Consider the following 27,479-nt stretch of genomic DNA (forward strand, 5'->3'; position numbering starts at 1 on the left):
CAATATAAATGCATACATTCAAATGACACTTGGCAATATAAATGCATACAGTCTAATGACACTTGGCAATATAAATGCATACATTCAAATGACACTTGGCAATATAAATGCTTACATTCAAATGACACTTGGCAATATAAATACATACAGTCAAATGACACTTGGCAATATAAATACATACATTCAAATAACACTTGGCAATATAAATGCATACATTCAAATGACACTTGGCAATATAAATGCATACATTCAAATAACACTTGGCAATATAAATGCATACATTCAAATAACACTTGGCAATATAAATGCATACATTCAAATGACACTTGGCAATATAAATGCATACATTCAAATGACACTTGGCAATATAAATGCATACATTCAAATGACACTTGGCAATATAAATGCTTACATTCAAATGACACTTGGCAATATAAATACATACAGTCAAATGACACTTGGCAATATAAATACATACATTCAAATAACACTTGGCAATATAAATGCATACATTCAAATGACACTTGGCAATATAAATGCATACATTCAAATAACACTTGGCAATATAAATGCATACATTCAAATGACACTTGGCAATATAAATGCATACTAGTACATTCAAATGACACTTGGCAATATAAATGCATACATTCAAATAACACTTGGCAATATAAATGCATACATTCAAATAACACTTGGCAATATAAATGCATACATTCAAATGACACTTGGCAATATAAATGAATACAGTCAAATGACACTTGGCAATATAAATGCATATAGTCTAATGACACTTGGCAATATAAATGAATACAGTCAAATGACAATTGGCAATATAAATACATACAGTCAAATGACACTTGGCAATATAAATGCATACAGTCAAATGACACTTGGCAATATAAATACATACAGTCAAATGACACTTGGTCATATAAATGCTTACATTCAAATGACACTTGGCAATATAAATACATACAGTCAAATGACACTTGGCAATATAAATGCATACATTCAAATGACACTTGGCAATATAAATGCATACAATCAAATGACACTTGGCAATATAAATGCTTACATTCAAATGACACTTGGTAATATAAATACATACATTCAAATGACACTTGGCAATATAAATGCTTACATTCAAATGACACTTGGTAATATAAATACATACATTCAAATGACACTTGGCAATATAAATGCTTACATTCAAATGACACTTGGTAATATAAATGCTTACATTCAAATAACACTTGGCAATATAAATACATACATTCAAATGACACTTGGCAATATAAATGCATACATTCAAATGACACTTGGCAATATAAATGCATACATTCAAATGACACTTGGCAATATAAATGCATACAGTCAAATGACACTTGGCAATATAAATACATACATTTAAATGACACTTGGCAATATAAATGCATACATTCAAATGACACTTGGCAATATAAATGCATACATTCAAATGACACTTGGCAATATAAGTGCATACAGTCAAATGACACTTGGCAATATAAATACATACAGTCTAATGACACTTGGCAATATAAATGCATACATTCAAATGACACTTGGCAATATAAATACATACATTCAAATAACACTTGGCAATATAAATACATACAGTCAAATGACACTTGGCAATATAAATGCATACATTCAAATGACACTTGGCAATATAAATGCATACATTCAAATGACACTTGGCAATATAAATGCATACATTCAAATGACACTTGGCAATATACAGTAAATGCATACATTCAAATGACACTTGGCAATATAAATGCATACATTCAAATGACACTTGGCAATATAAATACATACATTCAAATGACACTTGGCAATATAAATGCATACATTCAAATGACACTTGGCAATATAAGTGCATACAGTCAAATGACACTTGGTAATATAAATACATACAGTCAAATGACACTTGGCAATATAAATGCATACAGTCAAATGACACTTGGCAATATAAATACATACAGTCAAATGACACTTGGCAATATAAATACATACATTCAAATGACACTTGGCAATATAAGTGCATACAGTCAAATGACACTTGGCAATATAAATACATACAGTCAAATGACACTTGGCAATATAAATGCATACATTCAAATGACACTTGGCAATATAAATGCTTACATTCAAATGACACTTGGCAATATAAATGCATACATTCAAAAGACACTTGGCAATATAAATGCATACAGTCTAATTGAAAAAAGTATAGTGTGTTGTGTTACAGCCATCGGTTCCAATTTAAGATTTATTTTCTAGGGCAGCTGGTTTTTTGATCAATTATGACGTCATTGTTATTAGTTAATCAATGCAAGGTTTGTATCTTCAAACAAAATCAGTGAATAAATGTGACATTATTTAAAAAAGGAAAGATTAAACAAGTTCACCAACTCACATCTTTATTCTAGACCGACTTTTTTTACAAATTGATCGTTTGCAGACTTGTTTATCAGTTGGATTAAATATCGGGAAAATAAAGGATCAGATTTATTTCCAAGGAAATATGGATTTTACATTTTCCAGGTAGTCCTGAAGAAACGTTTGAACACGATTTTGATCCGAATAAATCCTCTTATGAGAAATCAATACGATATATTAAAATACATTGCTGTTAGAATTTAACAAACGATTTTAAGAAACATGTAAAATGTAATTTACGGTCAGCTCCGCGCTTTTTAACATGACACAATTATAATATTGTTTGATAGTGTATCAAAAATTCAGTAACTACATTCTGCTGCTTCGCACCTGGATATTAACTTGTCTTTGATTTAACTAGTCACAATTAGTTAGTCCGGGTCTCGTGAGTTAGTATTTATATATATTTATATGACCACGATCGTGGTCGTGAGTTTGAATTCCACGTGCTGTCTGTTTATCTGTTCGTAATATGCTAAACATATTTGTATTTACCGCAACACTAATAATAATTCAATGTCACTTCTATCATTATCAATCTACACATTTACAGTATTACTAGTTGGGGCTGGAGGAATTTGTAATTTTGCGAATAGTAAAACATTCTTTTATTTACAAAATTTAGTCTACAGTCCAACGTCAAGTTTATAATTAGGAGAACACTATAAAGATATCATTCGTAAGCTTTTTTTATTTGAGAATATCATAACGACAGAATAGGTGATTTTCCGAACAATTGCGAGATCTCGCGAGATGCATGAAAGACGCGCGTCGAACGTCTGCCGCAAAAATCGAACGATTTGATTTTGAACTAGAATTTCTTTATTTCGCAGCTTACATTGACCGGCCGATCTTCGACAGAGGAATATTGCTTCCGAATACCATTACTTAATCGAAATTGCCTATCATCAAATGTGGACAGCACATTATTAAGCATGGAAATGTCCCCGAAATACTTTTGCGTTTGTCGAATCCCACGCGATGTTTGACGCGACTACGACGCTATGACCTTTGTTTGTCCTGTTTTTTACGTTCGATTTCACGCATAACGCGTGATTCTCGCAGTGTACGAAAAATGGTCTATTCTTCCCGCCAACATTTTAGAGCACTAACGTTCACTTTTATATTTAAATTTTCCTGCAATTTCTGTATTAAGTACTTGCTCATCGACTACACGTCTTCATTATAGTTTTTTTTTTCTAAAGAAAACAAATATATTTTGTTAAGGGTGTTACAAGTCACGTAGGGTTAATATAATAATGTCAATATAAATTGAAAAGAATATAATATAATTCCAGAAAATGAAATTCCAGACAATAACAACACATATATAAGTTATTCGAGACATGCAATTCAGCCGTCACTGTAATCCATATTGAACTGTCACCACCGTCACCATGTTGACAGAGTAAATATGCACACATACGTCGATCGAAGAACATACCACATTGTATTATATCGAACGATAATCAATGTTTGCCAATATAGTTTCAGTATTTTTTTTATGTATATTGAGCATTTTGGGGGGTGGTGCAAAAGTGTAAGCATTGAATGAATGATTATTTTTTCACAATACACTTTTTTAGCTCCGCTGTCGACTTTGTCGAGCGGAGCTTATCATATGAGTGATTGTCCGTCGTCGTCCGTCGTCGTCGTCGTCCGTCGTCGTCGTCCGTCGTCGTCCGTCGTCCGTCGTCCGTGTCAATGTTTTACTTTTTCGACTTCTTCTTGAAAACTACAAGCCTAAATGCTTTGATACTTGGTGTATATGTACCTTGGGTAGACCTCTCTTAAGTTTGTTCATTTCATGTTGATATCTTTAATTCTCTAATTTTGGTGAATATTTTTGTCATTTTTGGTAAAAACTGATATTTTCGACTTCTTGTTAAAAACCGCAAGTGCAATTGCTTTGATATTACATTTATAGGTACTACATGTGGACCTCTCTCAGATTTGTTAATTTTGTAATGATATCTTTAATTCTTTAATTTTGGTGAATATTTTTGTCATTTTTGGTAAAAACTGATATTTTCGACTTCTTGTTAAAAACCGCAAGTGAAATTGCTTTGATATTACATATATAGGTACTACATGTGGACCTCTCTCAGATTTGTTCATTTTGTAATGATATCTTTAATTCTCTAATTTTGGTGAATATTTTTGTCATTTTTGGTAAAAATGTGATATTTTCGACTTCTTGTTAAAAACCGCAAGTGCAAATGCTTTGATATTACATATATAGGTACTACATGTGGACCTCTCTCACATTTGTTCATTTTGTAATGATATCTTTAATTCTCTAATTTTGGTGAATATTTTTGTCATTTTTTGGTGAAAAGTGATATTTTCGACTTCTTGTTAAAAACCGCAAGTCCAATTGCTTTGATACTACATATATAGGTACTACATGTGGACCTCTCTCAGATTTGTTTATTTCGTGATGATATCTTCAATTCTCTAATTTTGGTGAATATTTTTGTCATTTTTGGTAAAAAGTGATATTTTTGACTTCTTGTTAAAAACCGCAAGTCCAATTGCTTTGATATTACATATATAGGTACTACATGTGGACCTCTCTCAGATTTGTTCATTTTGTGATGATATCTTCAATTCTCTAATTTTGGTGAATATTTTTGTCATTTTTGGTAAAAAGTGATATTTTCGACTTCTTGTTGAAAACTGTAAGTCTGATTGCTTTGATATTACATATATAGGTACTACATGTGGACCTCTCTCAGATTTGTTCGTTTTGTGATGATATCTTCAATTCTCTAATTAATTTATTTTGGTGAATATTTTTGTAATTTTTGGTAAAAAGTGATATTTTCGACTTCTTGTTAAAAACTGTAAGTCCGATTGCTTTGATACTATTCATATTGTTCATTTTCTAATGATGTCTTCAGTTCTTTAATTGAAATGTGCATTGCTAACAGCGGAGCTATCTCAGCCGATAGGCTGCTTGTTTTTATATTGATACATCATTATTGTTGTCTTAAAGTTGTCCTCATATTGTTCTCTGCCTCTGTATCTGCGACGCGAACCAGAATATAAAGTTCATGGCACGGTATACGGCTATTTGTTGTTCAATAAAAAAATATTTAATTTGTTATGCGAAAATAAAATATGTTTTTATGTTCAACGTCAGGATATTTCAGGGTTGCCAGTTTTGAGGCATGTCAACGCTATCGATGTTTCAAAGAGCAGCGATCGCCGCGCAGTGCGCGTTCGGGTGTCGTGTGAATAAACTACGTATCTCACGCGCGTTGTATACGCCGCGTGGTACTCCTATTGAACACGACGTGGCGCGCAGCAACCGCCGTCCTTTAAAGCGCGGTGATCGTCGCGCAGCGCGTGTTTGAATTTCATGTAAATAAACAATGTATTTTACACGCGTTGTAGATATTATTTGCGGATATTGATGACAATGTACTGAATATATTACTTTACGAGTTATAATCGCAGAAACACGGCACTCATCTTTCATAAATAACTCATGTCCTTCATGCGTTGATGATACGATTAATGACTCAATCGAATCCTCTGGGTGTTTTTTTGCACTGAATCTAGTCCGTATTATTTTGGTGTTAAAGTAGATAGCGAATGTACATAACATTAATTCAGCCAGGGCACTATTTAATATGTAACTCAATCTGGCATTCCGGATATGTTTAATACAGCTTGTGAAGCGCGTTCTGTTGTATAAAATCATTCACGTATTGAAATGTTCATAATTTGTTTGAACTAATAGTTTTTTTTCCTCGTGAAATTAACTATATGTATATTCAGGCGGGAGGGTTGTCCCCTGCGCACGCGCGGGAATTGAGTCCCAAGCAGCAACAACAACAACAACACACACTAAAACGCAAAGGCTCATGGGTAGACGCTTGTTTGTAAACAATGACACGCTATGGCCATCTGACGCATGCGCAGGCGACGACTCCCCGTTTTAAGTATATGTAACACAACATTAGAATGAAATGCTTACGCTATGAAGTTTTTTTTTTTTACGAATTATGGGTTTTCGATATTTATATAATTATATATATACGTATATATATGTTGTTTATGATTTCATTCCTTGGATGCCAGTGTGCATAGCGGTTACTCAAAGTATCTCAATGGTATACATAGTATATAACATACTCTGTTAAATGTGTGCTGTGTGAAAACAGCGAGTGTAACGTTTTGATGTTCGTATGTGCATTTTCGTTTTGAGTTGCAAGAATTATTCGTGTAACACTACGATAAAAATATTCCGTTTTCGACATTGTGAAATTCTTTCGTTTTGGGGGGAGAAAAAAAAACCTTGAAAAAACTTATTTTGACATTATAATTCTGAAATATATTAAGAATAGTTCACAACGAAATATATTCCTCTATGCACGCATAAACAATTTCAATAATTATCAATTACAACAGAATATTACAGAAAAAGGAAGATAATTTGCTATATTCTCAATATTTTTGCCTTTTATTTGTCTTGAATTATGACTGAAAGACGCTGAATGAAATTACAAACTATGTAGTATGTTCAGCAACTCATGTATGAACAATAATTCTAAGAAATATGATTTTACTGTATTTTTCTGCATAAAAACGAAAGTCTTCATCTCAGTGTTAGGCTACGTTATTCTTGCTGGATATACTAATTGGTTAGAATATAATATACGAATTCGAAGACATCTTTAGAATGTACGCTATTTAGAGCCCACTACAGAATCTACTGTAAAACATATCTTTTTCGCGAGCGTGTCTTTTTAGCGAATTCGCTAATTCAAGATGTCGCTAATGAATTTATTATACATTAAAAATGGAAAAGGCTTGGGGATTTGTATACAGTAATCCGGAACATAAAAATCTGGGGCGCTTCCTAATTAAATTACCCTTGACAGTTTTACTTTGTTTTTATGGAGATGATAACTGCGCATTTGTTTTTGCATGCGACATACAAGTATTGTGAAAACAGGAAATCAACAATTACAAGAGAGATTCGTTAAATCAACATTTCGCTATTACGTCATTTTACCACAATTCGCTAAAATTGCATGTCGCTTTTTCAACATGTTTTACAGTAGTTAGTTTTCCAGGACTACAAACATTTGTCACAAAATAAAAGATATTTATTTTTTTTAAATTTAAAAACATATTTCTAGTTGGCATTTATGCTCATAAATTACGAAAATATTGTGGAAAAATACATAAAAATGTGCAAAGTGTTGACCAAAAAAATTGCATCGCAATACAAATAAATTCTAGGGCTGTCATGCATTTTGTCTAAGCAACATCCGGGTTTTAGACGTAAACAAAAAACAAATAGGTGACATGACCCGGGCCTAACACATAGCATATCTTGATGTATCACTCCCTATAGTGCCATAATTAGATTTATTACAAATATCGGGTTGCCAACGACATGTTTATCGTGAACATTTGAAAAGAACAGTTCAAAATTCAATAATAGAACCTACAATTTCTGCTCTCAACTTTTTCGTCTGATACATGCTGTGTGTTCGATTCATCGCGTGGGCAATGGATATGAGTTAGCATGGATATTCTTTTTTTGTCTTCAATGTTTTAGGGTTGGGTTACGTTATGGGTTAAAGTGGAGGGGTCGTCTCCTGCGCACGCGTGGGAATGGAGTCCTAAGCGACGAAGACAAATCACGCTAAAACGCAAGAAATCATGGGTAGACGCTTGTTTGTGTTGCATGCGCAGGTGATGACACCTCCATCTGTTGAGTTGTATAAAATGGGCGCCGAATGAAAACTGGCGTTAGCTATTTGTGCGGAAGCCCATGTAGTCCTTGGACTAGTTTGTTCCTGCGCAAATCTTATCCGTCTGGTTGGGTGGTTGACGAGAAATGCTCTTTTTAAAGCTCGATGGGGAATATGGTTGATGGTAAATTGGTTTAGATTTCAAGGGTCCATCCCAGTGAGAATTCGAGTAATTGATACAAAGCACATTTCACGGAGGTAGCCTATATTGTGCAGCATGAATAGACTTCAATTTAGTTGCCATAGAAACGGCTGACGTCATTTTATGTTATCACTCAGAGACACTTTCCAATTCCCACGAACAACGGAAACACATATCCTACGAGTGTAGTAATAGCAGTACTCTAGATGGCATCAATTTCAAAATAATGTTATTGAAGGTCAATACTCTAGTTTATCAGCCCCAAACTTTTTACAAATGTCCACTGCAGCACGGGGTGAACCGAGGCGAAGTCGAAGATAGCACTATCAACTTAAGGGAAGAACGAGTAGCAAATAAGGGACTAAGTGCTCTCTGTTCATGAATATACATGATACATACTTGCATATAAATGAGGTTTTTTTTGATAACATATAATATTATTAAAGCAGGAGGGTCGTCACCTGCGCACGCGTGGGAATTGAGTCCCAAGCGACGATAACAACACACGCTAAAAACGCAAAGGCTCATGGGTAGACGCTTGTTTGTAAACAATGACACGCTACGGCCATCTGACGCATGCGCAAGTGACGACTCCCTTGCTTTAACAATCTTAATTTTTCTCATTCTTCAAAGGTGAAATCAGTAAAGATACAGTGTATTGAACTGATGTTGAAGAACCCCTCCCTGCACCCAAAGTGTATTTCAGAGGTAAGCAACTTAGCATTCCGTTCATATGGGTCAATATTAAAACACGCAATAACAGATTTCCTGTCAGATAAACCTGTTATATATTGAATGGAGTACCTGACGTCACTTAGAGCTTATTGTAAGATGGTTAAATGGCGTAAACAGGAAGTCTATTATTGTTTTCTATCGAGATACTATAATAGTATCGTGATGTATTGATGATGTGCATTGCATACTAGTACACGCATTCGCTAAGGTGACACAGCTGTCTAGGAAGGCGATGTAGATAACTTTAATTATTTTTTAGTCCGTTGTCAAGTATTTAATATTGATGAAAACATAATGGTATGATTTATCGTAAAATAAAAGAAACACACGTTGTTGTTGTAGCAAACAGCTGTACTCATTCAATGTAGTAATGCCAACGCTACTGCGCATGCGTTTCAAAATACCAGTGCGTACAGGTAAATCCATGACACAAGCACAACGTTTTTTTTTCTATTCCATCGACTACATTATAACAGTATCATACTTTGTTGTTTTCATGGAATATCAACCAATATTTTTTAAACATACTCAGAAATACATTAGAAACAAATAAATATATATCGATCCATTGCGGTATGTGGAGTGTTATCATGGCATTCATTATTATGGGGAGTTTTTGGAGAAATGATATTTCCAGGCTCTAGACAAGCTAGTGAGAAATTGAACGCCGATAACAAGGGTTCATCTAATGTGTCCCTGCATGAATTCTACAGTTTTGCACGAAATACCTCAAGGGTTACATCTACATGTATTCGTCTCATCGCTTCCAACGTCGCGCCGTGAGCAATTTGTAGATAATACCTGTTCTGTTGCTTTATCAAATTCTATTTTAGTGTCTAGGGTATCACCGAGATTCGCTACTCCGCCTTTCAGCTCACGTGGTAATCATATTTCTCTCTTGTTTTGGATTTCAGTTATTCCCAGATAGCGATGCCAAGAAACTATTGGACGATGTTAGGAATAAGTTACTGAAGAATGATGCCACAGAACAAGGTAGGTAGTCGACATCACATAATGGTGTATCGAACCTCATCGAATATAGTCTGTACAGTTCCAAGTAAGGCGTTCCATGATTGGATTTCCCGTTACATGTTAAAGTGACCAATAAGAGACAACCTTGCAAGTCATCACAAACAAAGTCAGATCCATTAATATTTCAAACGAATAACAATATTAATTAATAATTTTTTGACAGTTTTATAGTAATTGCCTATTTTATAATTAACAGTTAATAATTGAATAATTCCCATGTTCCTAATAAATGATGTTAATTCGAAAAAAAATAACAATAACTGATCGTATATTTGTTGGTATGAAAAAAGTACGTTGACCCTTAGAGGCATATACACATGTCGCTTCACTAGTTAAATTATGTAAATATCCTCTACAGTCATAAAGGTAGTTTGCAAAACGAAAATAACTGGTAAAATGCTTGGAGAAATAGAAGAAAAGTGAAATGAATTTACACAATTTCTAATGTAAAACTGCATATATTATTAAACATGAGTATTTTACGATGTGTTTATAAAACATTCTCTATGATTGGGCAGCCAACCAGGGACACTCTTATATTCTTAAACCGGAAGACAATCTTATCAGTTGAAGAGACAAATCTGATGTTACACGTGAGTTCAGACTTTACAATCTTTTCCAAGACGCCGTCAGATTAATCTGGCGTGTGTGTGGGCGGGTAATAATAATAATAATAATAATAATAATAATAATAATAATAATAATAATAATAATAATAATAATAATAATAATAATAATAATAAACAGCTTTTTGACAAGTAAAATTACTTAAACTGTATTGATAAACCATATTTTCGAACACCTTTGTGTAGGTTCCGAATGTCAATACATCAATTAAGAATTGAAGCAGAAAAGCGATTGAAAAATGAGAGATCAGAGCGTTTTTGTATTTTTTGTACTACAAACCAGGTTGAAGATGAATACCACTTCTGTTTAATTTGCCCTTTACAGTGTTTTCATCCAGTGTTACCGTTATACGTGATCTTTCACAATTTATTGTCTATGCTATGCAAAGACGAGACCTGAATTGTGATACGAGTTTTCTTGATTAGCCCTCATATGTGTAAATATATACTTTATATCTGATTTGTACTTAAAGGTACATGCAATGATCTTTAGAACGCACTCAAATTGTACTTAATTTGACTAATAAATTACTTGTCGTTGATTTCAGGAGATGACAGTTCTACAGACACGGATAGTGATGTGAGTAATAATTTCTATCAATGTGACCAAATGCGTGAAATAACAGACTTTCCTCTAAGTGTCACATTTTGTTTTGATGAAGTAAATAAAAAAATGACTCCTTACAACTTTCCACTATCGCCCTCTAGCGGCCAAACACTTCTATGACGAAAACATGGCATACATAGCATGTTATTCACACAACTATCGTTTTATGTATTCGTTCGCCATCTAGAATATAGTACATCTTTGAAAACTTTATTATTTTAATTGACGACGTACTACTACAGACAAAATATAATCGACGGTGTGAACGTTTCCCCTTAGCCAATTTACGTCATGGAATTGAGTTGTCGCTGGAGGGCGCCGTGATGGAAACGGACGATGCTCTCCGCATGGTGTAATTAACTTGAATATATATGCGTGGGAGTTGTGGTTATTAATAAATTATATATTCCTATTCTAATTACATCGCGCCACTCGAATGAGTCAATATTGACAGATTTTAATGTATGAAAGCAATAGGGAAATGATAAATTGACTTTAAAATTATAAGTTGACATCGTGATCGAGTAGTTTAATTGCAGACATATTATAATTAGCTGTATTGAGAGATTGTGGGTGCGGAGATGGAGCAGAGGGGTGTGTTTGCTACATTCACGTCATTAAGCTCGACTTTATACTTAGAGTACACCCTGTCATATAAGGGGTGGATAGATGTAATCTATTGTGGTTACTAGTATATATATATACGGTCTTCACACCGTTTACGTCACTCACAAACAATTATTCGCATGCGTTCTGAATTACCGGTACGTACCACTAATTCGGGTACAGGTACATTGGCACTGATTTTTATTTAAAGAGCGGCAGTCGTCGCGCTGCGCATGTGCGATATTTGTGTTGATAAACATTGATTTTCCCACAATCCAATGCGCTCTTCTAATGGAAATCACAAGTATGAGATTTGACCTAGGCGCCATTTGCATTACTTACCGTCAGTTACTCCTTCGATATTTTCAATCATCTAAAAATACCTAATTAAAGGTCCCAGTTTGTACTGATTGATCTGCGCAACAGTCAAAGTCGCCATCTTTGTCTATATGAGACCCATTAATCTCGGGCATGCGTGGCGCGACGAATACCACCCTTTAACCAAATCTCAGACTATTACTAGTCTGAGACCAAATGAATACATGTGATGTAAAGACAATGTTACTAACAAATCGAAATCCACCCAAAAAACTATCAACGTGCAATGTCAAGGGTGTAGCAGTAGGCTTTTAGCAATTGGTCGTTCTATCTAAATTTCACATTCAAGTCATAACTCGAGTTCGTCGCACATATTCAGTTGAGTCGAAGCATACATACAAGACATAATCGAAAATGGGTGTTAGAGTTGGGTAGCCAATCAGGATTAACCTTCTAAGTAGCTTTCCAAAGACTCTACATATCAAACTTCCAATCCACCCATACGATTCGAAATCTGAGTTGAAAAGACTCCATGTCTCGTCAGTGAAATGGCGCCCATTGTTTATATTATGGATTAACAGTAAGGTATTATTATTATTCTAATATAATAACCCAACAATTGTAATGGGAATTCGACCATCTCTCCTTGTTGTTTAATCTCCAAGTTACTTCAACCACCTCAGGGTTCTCGCGTGATATTAAAAAGTCTCATATATCATATTTTGATGAAATTGTCTGAAATATGTTTTTTTTTTTTTTTTATTTGGTCTTTAAAAGGTCATAAAATGGCAAAATAAAAGAATATTTAAATTCTCAAAAGTCTTCTATTGGCTTCTCTCGTTGCTACACGAGCCCGACCTCGGCAAATCAATGCATGTTTTCTGAATAGTTAAATAAAATTCCATGTTTTTTTTCGTAGCCGCTGTTTTGAAGTATTTCATGATTGCACTGATTTTAAGAAGCTTGGATTAGTCTGACATTCTTGGCAACCACAGTGCGCTAAGTCAGCACAGAACCCCTGCACAGATTCGGCAATTTACCACGCTGTAAATGACAACACTTGTCTCACGCTGAGAGCAAAAAACTAATTTATCAGATACAGGGGTCTTGGAGGTCTAAATGTGATAAATATCCAATCTGCTCTATTACGTGGCACTTACGTCATCTCTTTCAATGTTTGTTGTTATACCCTCTCCGTAGATCTGAACCTTGACCTCAATTTGTGATTGGGATTAGTTGGTGAGATGGAATGATAAATCAAGCTCGGTCTATTTTAAATTGCAAAGATGCTGATCATACTCGATGGATAATTGCGTAATTTACAAGCTGTGTTCTGTGGTTATCTATTAGAAGATTCTAGAAACTAACAACCTATCTTTTTAATATAAATCACAAAAAGTTGATTTCGTGTTCACATTGGTACAGAGATTCGCCATAATATAATATTGGTATTCATCAACTTCACGTGCTCGTTGTACCCTGTAACCCCATTCTACGGGATCACCAGTCATGAAACGAACATGTTTACTAGCAACAAATGCATTAGTGTGGGTATAAATGTGTGTATATCGCGAGATATACTCATGACTAGTTGAACCTTATTTGCATAACACCCTAGATTCATATCCTTGTCTAATTATCCTCGTTTTATTATCAGCAATAACACATTCAGCTATTATTTATCCTTTCCGTGACCCCGTGTGAACTTTTACGTCACTTTTCATATAAGGCGCGCCCCTAAGCGACCTAGCGCTTCCGTGACGTAATTGGGTACAATGGAGCAGGTCCTTCACAACCTCGATATCATATTGATCCGTAGCCGTCCGGCAATACATACACGGTTTTGAAAGATTTATGATTAACAACTAATAACCAATTATGTGAGAGATTAGAACAACATTGCTTTTAGTAGAATACGTCATTTTGACGTCACAGATGAGCCCATATGTAAATAGCACGTATAGAAAATACAAAAACTTCAAAATTTGAAAATTCAGCTGCCAGTAAAAACGTACATCGTCGACCCCTTCCCGGCGTATTGATGAGTAACTGGCACGTATGCGATGTGATTCACTAGGCCGAGGGCAAACGTCTTGTCTAGTCAGCGACAGTCGACAGAGACGACTGTATGTGACAACGCTGAAGGTCACAAGTTATACAGAAGTGCCGTCAATTCATCACGAAGTTTATAACGCAGACTTTAAAAAAACAGCAGGGAACAAAAAAATCTTGTTATGAACTCCGTCTAACCTTATAACGCACATTGTGAATGCAGAACAATCTCGTTCGTTGATTGATTCTCACGCCTACCTACCTTTTAGATTTACCGAACAGAAAATTACGGGCGAAGCGAAAAGTGGAATGAGAGGAACACCGATAACAATCAATTCAACGTCAATGTATTTGAAAACAAAACGAGACCTCTTTTGTTGTTAGTAACGATACCTGGGCCTCAATATATTAAACTGTAAACCAAATGTCGTCAATCACTCTCATAAATCATAATGTAACATTTCACTCTAAATCAGTTGTACATGATGCGCCAGTGAGTTTGGTGCCAGTATGACGCATGCATTTGTTTGTGGTATTTGAAAACAAATATTTAATTCGGACTGAATTATTTTTTTTATGAGTGAGTGGTTTCATATTAAACGACAGATGTAAATGGCGTATGGAGAGAAAATATTCCAAATATCTATATATAAACGTGACACGCTAAGCTGAATATGAGCCCTCGCAAAATTCACTCCAGACATTAATTACTTAAAATCTGTTCCAGGCGCGTCTCTGGACACCGTAATCACTGGCGGAGCATGCGCGGTGAAGACCGTTACGCATTCAATTTTTACTAGATTATTCCGACACCGCATGACCTTTCAAGACGAGAGCTGGTAATCGGAGCGGAATAAGCTACTGCATGTTTATGGCAATGTTGAAATGAACCAAATATAGTCGCACAAAATCACATGGGTCATAGGTCAAACATCGAAGTATTAAACACATACTATTAATCTACCTGCACGTGTAGTATACACAGCCTTGTTCCCACCTACTTATTACCACGCATATCATTAGTCACAAATTAAAGAGTGCATTCATAATATGACGTCATCATAAATACTTCGTGCTTCTGCATCCGACGCGCGTTTGTCAATAATTCGTAACTTTGAAATTGAATATAAATAAAGTCGGTTTTTACAAATTAGTTTTTAACATAAAAAAATGCAAGTTACTAGTAATCTCAGTTAATGTCTCTCATGGCGCATTTGTGATTTATCACTGAACTGGGACTTGATTTTCAATGATGTATTTGTCAAACTAATCTAAAAATAATATTGCCATACCCGTATATTATTTTTGAAGGTGATAACTTGTCAACATTTTAAAGAGTTTGTAAACATATTGTGTAGCCTTGCACAGTAATTCCAAGTAATGTGGCACAATGCCCATGTTGATTAAAATCACTATAGTTATCATTAATTCGTGAGGTCAAAATGGTAATTGATCTATTACAACCAGGAAAACTTGACTAAATATGTATGCCTTTGTTGTTTGCACAATTCATGTAACTAAATTCCATACATTTTCCTATGCATATTAAGTTGTGGTAAGTTATGCTTATTTTCATGACACATATGAAACAATACATCAAGTAATACAGATAAACACCATTCAGGACATATTTTGGAGTTTACCCAAACGAAGTAAACAGTAACAGGTTTGGGGGTAAAATATACAGCCGCTCGATATCTCACATTTTTTTTTTTTTTTTTTTGACATTTTTTGTATCACTCATAAACAAAAAAAATACAGAACTTAAGGGAATTAATACATTTTTTTCCGCTTAAAATGAGAAACCAGTGCGACGTAGTTTATTCTGCGAGACACAATCAGTTCTTTCTCTCTATACTGGCTATGTTTCCCCGAACAATGGCTTTAGTCATTCTTAGCCAGTCAGCGCGGGTACACTACGTGCATGCTGAATATGTACCTGCTTTATCAGTGCTCAGAGCAGCCATCGTATCCTGTCAGAACAAGCACGCATCTTCCAAATATTATGTGTATTTCTAAGCAATTCAACCTGAATATACATGATACTCGTAATAATTGGTAGTTAAATATGACGTAATACTTATAAAACATCCACGCGACAAAAACAGTGACAGGCATGAAACTGGGGATGTTAGACACGTTTTATAAATATATTTTTTTTAAATCAAAATGAATGACAGAATTCAAATTGACCAATCCGAAAACGACACCATCGCGAGTTCTAATTAATATTAATGAGTTGCTTCAACACCATCGAATCAGCAAGAACTTGATTTTTAAATAAGTTGGCAGTTGTCCTTTGAAGGGTTGCGCGCGCATTATGGGCGGGAAAGTGTGGAGCTCCCGGGCCAATTATTATTAAATATTTGAATTTGAATTTATTTGTATTTACACATTGTTATAAATATGTTCATAAAATAAAGTACAGGTGTCTGCCGTTCACTGTAAATGATGTATATGTATATAATTATTTATTAACTATTTTCCCTATTCTCCCTTACTGTTTGTATCTATGTGTAGGAAGCGGATGACGTCGACAATTCTCAAGAAATCGTAAAAAATTTACAGAGTCTGAAAGGTACCTCGAAGGAATCTTCAGAATCAGAGGAAGGATCAGGAGGTGGTTCAATCGAGGAAGAACAAGAATCTGAAAACGATGGAACTGATGATGAGTCTGACGAGAATACGCCCTCGTCAGAGTTGAGGGGGTTCACGGCAAAGGAAAAAAACACAGAATTGTTCGCCGATGAATCAGGTGATGACGATGCTCGAAGCGGAGAAGAAGATGGTGATGATGATGATGATGATGATGCTGACGAAAAGACAAATACTGTCCAGAGTGAAAGCGAAGAGGAAGGGTCAACCTCATTTGAAGACCTAAGTAAACCAGAGGAGATTGGAAATATTGAAAACGAGGTTCTTAAAGGAAATGAACATCCTGTGCCCACGGACACGAAGAACAATTTTTTCGCTAGCTTGATTGAAACTGATCACGAATTATTACAAAAAGATCACGACAAGTTGAATAAACTCTATAAAATGGTGAGTTAAGTATGATTAATTAGGAGTTGCAAATCCAAACACGACAAAACTTGCAGATGCGTAGGAGTGGTAGGCGTTATACAAGTCAAATAATTTATGGAGTCTGCGTACCGAAATTTCAGTGTCAAACTGAAATTGTCCAAGCGCCGGATATATGATGACATCGATTTCGATTAATTACATGTGTTTCGGGATTTGAATTACGTCACTTATTCAAGCGAAACATTATTTTCATGTACGTTTCCATGGAAACCATGTTCGTACATGTGTACACGACATGAATACATAAATCACCACATACTTTGTATTAAGACTTTCACATACATTTAAAATGTTTCAATTACTTAATGTCGCACTCGCTGCTTATCAAGCTTGAACTCCCATTACTTTTAAGTCATGTGTATATATTTAGTACAACGTTTAGTTCATATGTAGGTATATATTTAGTACAACGTTTAGTTCATATTTAGTGCGTTACGCGCGTGAGAGATAACATAACGTTCAATTCACATGTAGGTATATATTTAGTACTTCACGTGCGTGGGAGAAAACAACATTTAGTTCATATGTAGGTATATATTTAGTACTTCACGTGCGTGGGGAAAAACAACGTTTAGTTCATATGTAGGTATATATTTAGTGCGTTACGCCCGTGAGAGATAACATAACGTTCAATTCACATGTAGGTATATATTTAGTACTTCACGTGCGTGGGGGAAAACAACGTTTAGTTCATATGTAGGTATATATTTAGTGCGTTACGCGCGTGAGAGATAACATAACGTTCAATTCACATGTAGGTATATATTTAGTACTTCACGTGCGTGGGAGAAAACAACATTTAGTTCATATGTAGGTATATATTTAGTACTTCACGTGCGTGGGGAAAACAACGTTTAGTTCATATGTAGGTATATATTTAGTGCGTTACGCGCGTGAGAGATAACACAACGTTTAATTCATATGTAGGTATATATTTAGTACTTCACGTGCGTGGGGGAAAACAACGTTTAGTTCATATGTAGGTATATATTTAGTGCGTTACGCGCGTGAGAGATAACACAACGTTTAATTCATATGTAGGTATATATTTAGTACTTCACGTGCGTGGGGGAAAACAACGTTTAGTTCATATGTAGGTATATATTTAGTGCGTTACGCGCGTGAGAGATAACACAACGTTTAATTCATATGTAGGTATATATTTAGTACTTCACGTGCGTGGGGGAAAACAACGTTTAGTTCATATGTAGGTATATGTTTAGTGCGTTACGCGCGTGAGAGATAACACAACGTTTAATTCATATGTAGGTATATATTTAGTGTTTCACGTGCGTGGGGGAAAACAACATTTAATTTGTGTGAATCTTCATTTTGTAATAGGTTATTTCGCTATTTGCTGACAAAAATGACCAATATACAATACAGAAAAGAATATACGAAGACTTTTGTAAGTATCATATTTTAATTCTTATCAAGTACTAATCAATCTTCTTGGTCACAAATGGTCATATGATCTATAAATATTGGTTTCGGCCAATAACAGCCACTGGGGACGATTACTCAAGATATTGGCATTAATATTGGCTTGCAATTTGAGAAGTAATCAAGTTGCCAATTTGAAATTCGTCAGTGTCTATTAGCTCGTTAAGATGAAATGATTTAGGTCGTACTGTTAAATACACAATGTAATGCAATGTAATGTAATGTAATGTAATGTAATGTAATGTAATGTAATGTAATGTAGGATAACCGAAGAGATACTAAATCGACGTCCTTTGGAATTAATGCATCGCCGCTTTGGTAAAAATCTTTGATAGTCACGGTCTCGTGCTGGTCTCAATACCGTTTGTATTTCGTGATTTTACTATTGTTTTGTTAACTGACATTGATCACTGTTATATTTCAATCAAACAGCTAGCGAGGAGAAGACATCGTACGAACTACCAAGTAAGTTTATTAAATTGTTTGAATATATTGATATTTAAAATGCCGTCAAATAATTTACAAAAAAATACAGATAATGTAAATGACGTGTTCAGTACATTGATATATCTAAAATACTATTAGTTTTTGTTATAATTTCACATCTGACACAAATATTGTATCAAATAATTCTTATCCGCTAATGGATGAAGCGATGTCGTTGAGGGCGCAATTTGTGTTCCATTCTCCACCACCATCGGCAAACTGCAGAACAAGTCTCGCGGTTCCAAACGAGATCTTGGTAGCCATTTTTGAGAATAAGATCCATTCTCAAAAGTCCAGGCAGTAAAGCTCAACATACGACAGCCATTTGCATATTTAGGACTCATATAATAGGGCTAAGTGTCAACAATTAATATCTAGGACGTATTCAATTCTCAGTCAAGATTTCCTAATCTACAAAATGTTACCTCAATTTACCTTTCTCATTTTAAGAAGAAGAAGAAGACGAAGACGAAGATGGGAGTAGTGATGACGACGAGAACGCATCCTTAGACAATCACAGTGAAGAAGACGAAGACGAAACGGTAGCCGGAGAAATTAACAGCGATGCGTGAGTTTTATTAATGCAGTTTTCTGATTACGACTCTTGAGTAGTACAAATGTCGAAACTAAGTCAATTGAATTAACGTTGAGATACATAACAGTTGCATTCGGCGGGAAATTGTTCGGATATAATGAATGCAAAATAGCAATCTTGGATTCTCTTAGAGGCAAAGAACTGGAATATAATGAACACCGCGAATCGGATTCCTCCCCGGCGCTACTTGGAAAATTAAAGTTTCACATCAGAAAGCGAACAAATTTAAACCGAGATCTAAACTCATAAATTAATTCCCAAAGACATATCGTAGCATGTCTTTTCACTTTTTCGCAGGGCACAGTCGTTCTTCCTTTTCAGGCAGTCTAAAACAGAGTAGTTGCACTCGTGGGTATTCATCCTTCTGATATCCGTGTATTTTTAAGGCAGAGCACGTTTCGTAGTCTCCTTCGGGTCATCGCGCATCAAATCCACAGCAGCCTACTCAATATGTCTCCGATAAAAGAACCCTAAAATAGAAGGTTAGATGTAACACACGCCCATTTGAGTTATTGACAAATACGTACATGTGAAGAATTGTTAAAATTAAAAGGCATTCTTCCAGAGATTGACATTATCTATATCTGTTTATGTTTATGTGTAAATCCCGATGTCGGTTTCGGTATTGCTCCACAACACACCCTATGACACAGAATCGGCGTTGCGCAAATTCCTATGAAGGACTGCAATCTAGTGGTCCGCTTTAATTGGCGTTATGATTAAACCGATGTTCAGACACCTTGCTCGCTTGTAGCTGGAAGTTTCCGTATTGTGATACAACAAGATTGAAACATCTGTCACCAGTTTCGCGGACAGTTTTTCACATTGTTATGATTTTTGAAGGAACAACAATTATTTGCACGTGACACAAAATGGCGAATGACGTGGCTTCTTTAAACGTATCCCTCTGACTGGTTTAGACAGATAAACATGAAACGAACTTTGCGATCACAAACATACACAAATAATGAAAATCTTCGCCAAATTGAAAAAAAGAATTACAATTAGCAATAATTACTACACGCTCCATAAGGCACCATATAATTTGCATTATTGCCATGATCATTCAATCACTGCCATGTCTCATAAGGTACACACTATAATTAGCAATATTAAATATGCATGACATTTAGAAGAGCACATTAAGCGATGACGTAGCTTACTAATTACTGAATACGCTCTAAACTAATTATGTTTACTCGAAACGACTTTTTAGAATATGGCGTCGATTTAAATGTCAACGATACTGAATAATCCATAGATAACACTTGACTAATGTGCACAGGCTATTTGGGGTTTTATACATTGTTAAAGGGTGGCAGTCGTCGCGCTGCGCATGTGCGACATTTGTGTTGATAAACATTTATTTCCCCACAATCCAATGCGCTCTTCTAATGGAAATCACAAGTATGAGGTTTGACCTGGGCGCGACTTGCACTAATTACTGCCGGTGACTCTTTCGATACCCTCAAATCACGTAAAAATGCATAATTAAAGTTTAATAACGTCTCAGTTTGTACTCTGCGCAACTGTCAAAGTCGCCATGTTTGTTTATAAGAGACCCATATATCCCGGGCATGCTGGGCGCGACGACTACCGCCCCTTAACTAAAATTGAACTTAGAAAGCAATAATATCGCTGAGTGGATCATTCGTTTCAACGATGACACTCTCCAGCCCATATTTATTGCACAAAACTAAAAAAACAACAACATGTAGATATGTGATAATTTTATAGTATATGTCCCTCTACTAGTATTGAGAATAGTGTATTTGCTCTATGAGGAACGGGTGTGCTTTTAGAACAAGTCGCATATGATTGTCCACCATTCAGTGAATGCAATTGTTAGATTTATTTGCGTTTCTATTAGAACAAATACGGAATAAACATTATGTATGCTGTGTTGTGTTTACACGATTAGTTCGGCTCGGCAGTGCCTTGTTCACAACTGACGTCGTAATTTTGGTACACTGGTGCACGCCATATTTTGGTGGTTCAGTATATGGCTACGTTTTAAGCAAAAAATATCAATATTCTCCTAGTGAGAGGGCTATGAGTATTTATTTATAAAAAAGCAATAAATAATAGTTTGAAGATGTTCTCAAAGACACAACAGCTGTCATCAAGGACATATAATTTACATACTAGATCATTTTCTGTTCACTGCGAGATCCCGCGTTATGCGTGAAATCGAACGCTTCGCAGTGGCATAAACAAATTTCATGATGGTCATTTTTGTTGAAGTAAGGTTGTTTCAAATCGTATTCCTCTCAGAAAAATTGGCATTTCGGCATTGACCTATAAAACCTGCAAGTCAAGTTCAAAATCAAATCATTCGAATTTTGCGACAGACGTTCGGTCTGCACCCTTCACGCAATACGCGAGATCTCACAGTGAACGGAAAAGAATCTATCTAGGTTTTTAAAAACACATTTAGTTGTTTTAATATTTTACTGTATGACAACTCACTTTATGTTCCCAGATCTGAGGAAACGTATGGCAGACCCTCAAGCGAGGTGCAGGAGACTTCGGATGAAGGAGAAAAAGATGAAGACAACACAGATGATGAGGAAAAGAATGATGATGGCGCTGAAGATGATAATAAGGTTGATGAAGTTATTGATGCTGATGATGAAGTTGATAATGAGGATGATAGTGATGATGTTGATAAAGAAGATACTGACAATGATGGTGATGAGGTTGATAATGAAGATGATAGTGATGAGGTTGAAAATGAGGATGATGACGATGATAGTGATGAGGTTGATAATGATACTGACGATAATGATGAAGAAGAAGATTCGGATGAAGGTGATACAGAGGATGGGGACCTGGCAAAGGAGTTGGCAATGGTTGATTTGATCAATGCAGAAAAGGCACTTGGCGGTGAGCATAAATAACATTCCAACAAATATTTATTCACTGAAAAACCACTAAGCAATAACAAGTAACCTGTAGAATACTGTGTGGGTAATATTTTTTATATTGATTTTTGTTGCATTTGCAGCAAATAGTTACCAAACAATGAGAAATCTATAGGATTGAATATACCCCACAGCTGGCTTCACATGCATTGTTCATAGTTCATATGGTGCTTACACCAGGATTTAATTACAGCACCTAGGCGGTATGTGGTTACAGCTTAATGTTCGAGTAATCGCAAGAAATTGACATGACAATAGAAATTCATTAAAGACTGCCACTCCCATGCAATTAACAACGAGTGAAATTCCTGGGATTGAAACATATATTTTGAAGTCACTGATGTAGGCAACGAATAACTGCAAGTTGACATAAAGACGAGGTAGTTTATTTAATCAGTGGTCAACTAGAGGCTGAAATTATAATTAATTTGTTTATTTCAATTTCTCCCGACGTCAAATAGAATACACTGGTGAAACACGGTAGTAACTGTGGGTGAAAGGATGTTTTGGGGTGTAGTTTACATTGTATATGGAGTGGTAGGGTCGGGTGTAATGTGTTCATTTCCAACTATTATGAAGTCACGTAGAATTTCACTTAATTTATTTTTGCTGACATGTTTTCAAGCATTACATGTGAATCTAATTTTCACTGCGCTGTGTCTCAATATAGTATGAGGGAAATGGCATATTCACTGGAATTTATTTCAGGGGAAAAATGTTTTCAGTGATAATGAAGTATTATGACAGATACCCTCCCCGTGGCTTTCATTGCGTATGGAAGTTATTTTCACGAGTGATGCGGTGTATCCTGCTGCCGTACTTTCACGAGCGAAGCCACGGGGAGGGTGTGGGGTTCTGTTATTATACACATGTCCCATATTTGATTATTTCATATTAAAAAAAGAACGTGCAACAAACCGGGATAGAAATTTAGATCGGGGAACCCAATTGTCCATTAATATGCTCCAAGACAGTGCTGCGACCTAGCAACGCTTGTCAGTGTAGAACGCGTGTCGCTGTACGTGTGAAAATAAAATAATCAGACGTCTAATTTAAGTCATTGACCGAATAAATAACTCGTGGATGTTTAAGCGCGGTGGTCGTAGCACAGCGCGTGTTCGAATTTCATGTAAATAAACAATGTATTTTACACGCGTTGTATACGTCGCTGTGAGTCCCATATCGAACAGGACGCGACACGACGACTGTCGCCCTTTAGTTGGGACCACGACAGAACCAGAACTTAAACTGGGCGACTACGATACACGGTTGATGTTGAAGTTAAAAGTTCCTCCATAGATCTGTACATTGGCAAACATGCCGTGCAACTGCGGTATTCCACTGACGGAATGACTTTCGTTGAAATCGGTCGTCGCTGACTCGTGAGCTGCACACTACAACCTCGTTTGTGATGTTGCTTGCTTGTCGTGGATAGACTGAGTCTTGGTTACCGGTTAAATTTTGCTAATTTGGCGTTGGTAATCTTTATTTGGAACTGAGTAACGCCGCAACGTCGCCAGCAGAAACCTCATGGTATATCGATGTTGAAGGTTGCGGCTCCATATTAATCGGAGATTTTACTGCGGGTCCAGGCAGCGGGTGGATCTTCCGAGAGCCCTTCAAGATTTATAAAACTCAGATTCCAGGTGGTCAACAAACATTAAGTTCTCCCAATCCTAGTATTCTATGTGATGTACATCTAACATGCCAAAAATGCTGGTGAACGATTTGAACCTGACAAAAATACTTGAAATAGATACCAGGAAGGGGAGGGGGGTAAAAGAAAAGTTATATAACATTTTATTATTCAATAATTTATTAAAATACACAAGTTTGTCCAACTCCCTGTGATACAACACCTCAGACATAGCTCATTGTACTCGGCTGAAGTGTGGGCAAAAAGTTACTATTTGAATTTTTGATATCTTTTTTCATTAATGAGAAAGTTGACCTCGAAGTTAGAGTAACTGTTCAGCAGGAATGGCTTTTTAACTTTTCTGTGATTTTTTTTTGGCTTGACTGATTTTGTCACGGTTCATACTTGACAGGCAGGTCGTACCATCACTAATTGGAAAAACAATCCTGACCCACCGCCACCATGGCAACAGCCAAAGTCTTGTAATAGCAGTGCCCAAATGATCATGCCTTTTATTTTGGCTACGTTGCGCACTGGTAAGAGATCACCGGCGCCGACATTGTTACCACTGTCAACGGAATCCCAACGCAGCTTTGAACTTTGAATAAAATGTAAATGCTGCTTCCAATCTAGAAAATACTATCGCAAAACGATTGGAAATTATACATTTAACGGCTGAATACGTCCTAACAATAAAATAAAGTGACTTCTAATGACTGCCATGTTATTTTGCAAACCTCGTATAAGGTGCCCGGTTTTAGTTATAAACAGAGTTAGCTTCACGTTCATGTCCCTTCCATGATAACAGCCGAAAACATATTGCTTGTTTTTTACCGGTTTTCATTGACAACCGAAGTATTTTTATTTTGTAAACAAATTTTCGTCTGCTATTTTTATTCAGTTCAAATCGTTCAGCAACATTTTTGGCATATTAGGTGTACATCACATGGAATACTACGATTGAGAGAACTTGATGTATGTTGACTGATTTTTATCATAGTACGAAGTACCAGGAAGTTACTCAGTTCCAAATAAAGATTACCAACGTCAAATGAACAACATTTGACTGGTAATCAAGATTCATGTAATCCATGGCTAACAAGCAACATCACAAGCGAAGTTGTAGCATGCAGTAAGTCATCCCGTCGGTGGAGTACCGCAGTAACACGGCATGTTTGCCATCAGCATTGTATTCAAACGAATCACGTGGTGTGCCGTTCTCGTTCAAACCCGGGATTCGATCAATAGGGGAGTCCCATTAAAAAAACACATTGCAAATCATGCAAGTTCAACATTTTCAAACCATTATACTAAAACAGAAATGCTAAGAGATGTAAATGAAGGATAGATATTACTTTTCACTATACACATCTCTGTTGATACTATTCCTCACATATTCTACTCCCAATTACTCCTGCGTAAAATGGACTAGCCTCTTCATGTTGACATTCAGACTAAAATCACGTGACAGGTTGTTAAAATTGGCTGTTGCATACTCTTTCGCCGGTCTGGAAAATGTGTTTAATTAACTCACATTCAAGCAACAATGCAGATTTCCCAGTGGGAGTGAGACTATTCAAACTCTGCCACTAAAAAATAGGGGTGTTTTCAGCAAAAAACAAATAACCCTGGAATACACACAATATACTGAATTTCGGAACAAATCGTGCATTACTTACAGCAGCAGAATACCACAGAAATATCAGACGAAACATGAAAACACTATATATTGTATTTCAGCCTGAACCCTCTATATTGCAATTCAAGGAATTAACCCCATATGTGCATCCATTTCCCACCTTGGTATCACCCACCCCTGAAAACAAACTCTTAATACCACGCTGAAGCGTTTGGTAATGAGTGATGAGGCCACGAATTATTTGCATGACACGTGTATCAATTCTGTGATTAAATTGTTCAATTTCTAAGTGAAATAAATAAGCCCAAGTTACGTTGCTGTTACTTGATATATACACTACATGTACACTACGAACATACAAACTGGCAACACGGTCTAATACTCAAATACTTGTTAACAATAACAAATACTAAGCATACACAGTGTTGCCACTGCAATCTGATGGAAGTGTGTTATTCAGAAAGAAAAAACGTTGGATTTAGAACATTTAACCACGACAAGCAAGTAACAATACTCGCAATCTGCTATTGAAATTCTTTCCAGGGAATATTACTGATACTAAATAATTGTTTTCCGTTTTTTTTTTTTTGAAAGATTACAAATCAGAAGAAAATTCGAACGAAGCAAACGAGGTTCTTAAAGATTATGATTCAACAGAAAATAATGTTTACGAATTGCAGAAGTTACCAGCTAAGTACAAAGATGTGCTGAAAAATGAACTTGAGGAAAACGCTGCTGCGAAGGCATAACGGGCACCTGGAAACCGTACTGGGCAGATTGAGTGTATACATGAACTGTTTCCTGATTCCCACCTGTAGTTAATCGTGAATAAGAAATTAGAGAGTCTGTTTCGAGATCTCCATAAAATTCTCATATGCATAAGTTAGTTTCAGTAAGGAGCTTTGAATAACATGCACCATTTATGCAAAACAGTTCATGAATATGCTAATTTGTTGAGCCTGCCCGATGAACATGTTTTTGTTTGATAGTTATATAACAGAAAGTGGGACCAAGAACCAATAACAAAAAAAAGTGTGTCTACTTTTAGTATTAGAGAAAGGGGATGTAGCTGGCTTGTATTTACATTATATTACCCAGTAACATTCTATTAAGCCAATAAGATTCATTCCAAATATATTATCCATTGTCGTGTCTGCTTCAGTGTGGACTTTAATGTGTGTCTATGCAGAGGTGAGCTGGGACCAACGTGGAGAGCACATTTACCAATGTGGCTACCTGAAAGTGTAGTATCTCTCAATAATTTTAGATTTTTTGCATTGTTTTTGTAATTTTGTATTTCAACGTGTTAATTTA

The 27,479-nt window shown here is 35.8% G+C and overlaps 1 protein-coding gene across 1 annotated transcript in view; it reads left to right on the plus strand.

Moving 5' to 3' along the window:
* The window catches only part of LOC100375880 (uncharacterized), a 55,968-nt gene extending 28,670 nt beyond the window's left edge, over positions 1–27,298 (plus strand). Inside the window, exons 3-11 of the mRNA XM_085495338.1 lie at positions 9,016–9,090; positions 10,032–10,110; positions 11,324–11,355; positions 16,879–17,400; positions 18,784–18,850; positions 19,318–19,350; positions 19,822–19,939; positions 22,449–22,852; positions 26,760–27,298. Of these exons, the coding sequence (XP_085351464.1) occupies positions 9,016–9,090; positions 10,032–10,110; positions 11,324–11,355; positions 16,879–17,400; positions 18,784–18,850; positions 19,318–19,350; positions 19,822–19,939; positions 22,449–22,852; positions 26,760–26,914 (1,485 nt within the window). The 3' untranslated portion in view covers positions 26,915–27,298. The remainder of the gene's footprint in view (positions 1–9,015; positions 9,091–10,031; positions 10,111–11,323; positions 11,356–16,878; positions 17,401–18,783; positions 18,851–19,317; positions 19,351–19,821; positions 19,940–22,448; positions 22,853–26,759) is intronic.
* The last annotated feature ends 181 nt before the right edge of the window (positions 27,299–27,479 follow it).

Source organism: Saccoglossus kowalevskii, chromosome 21, assembly GCF_978046115.1.
Source record: "Saccoglossus kowalevskii chromosome 21, keSacKowa6.1, whole genome shotgun sequence".
Classification (NCBI taxonomy): Eukaryota; Metazoa; Hemichordata; class Enteropneusta; family Harrimaniidae; genus Saccoglossus; species Saccoglossus kowalevskii.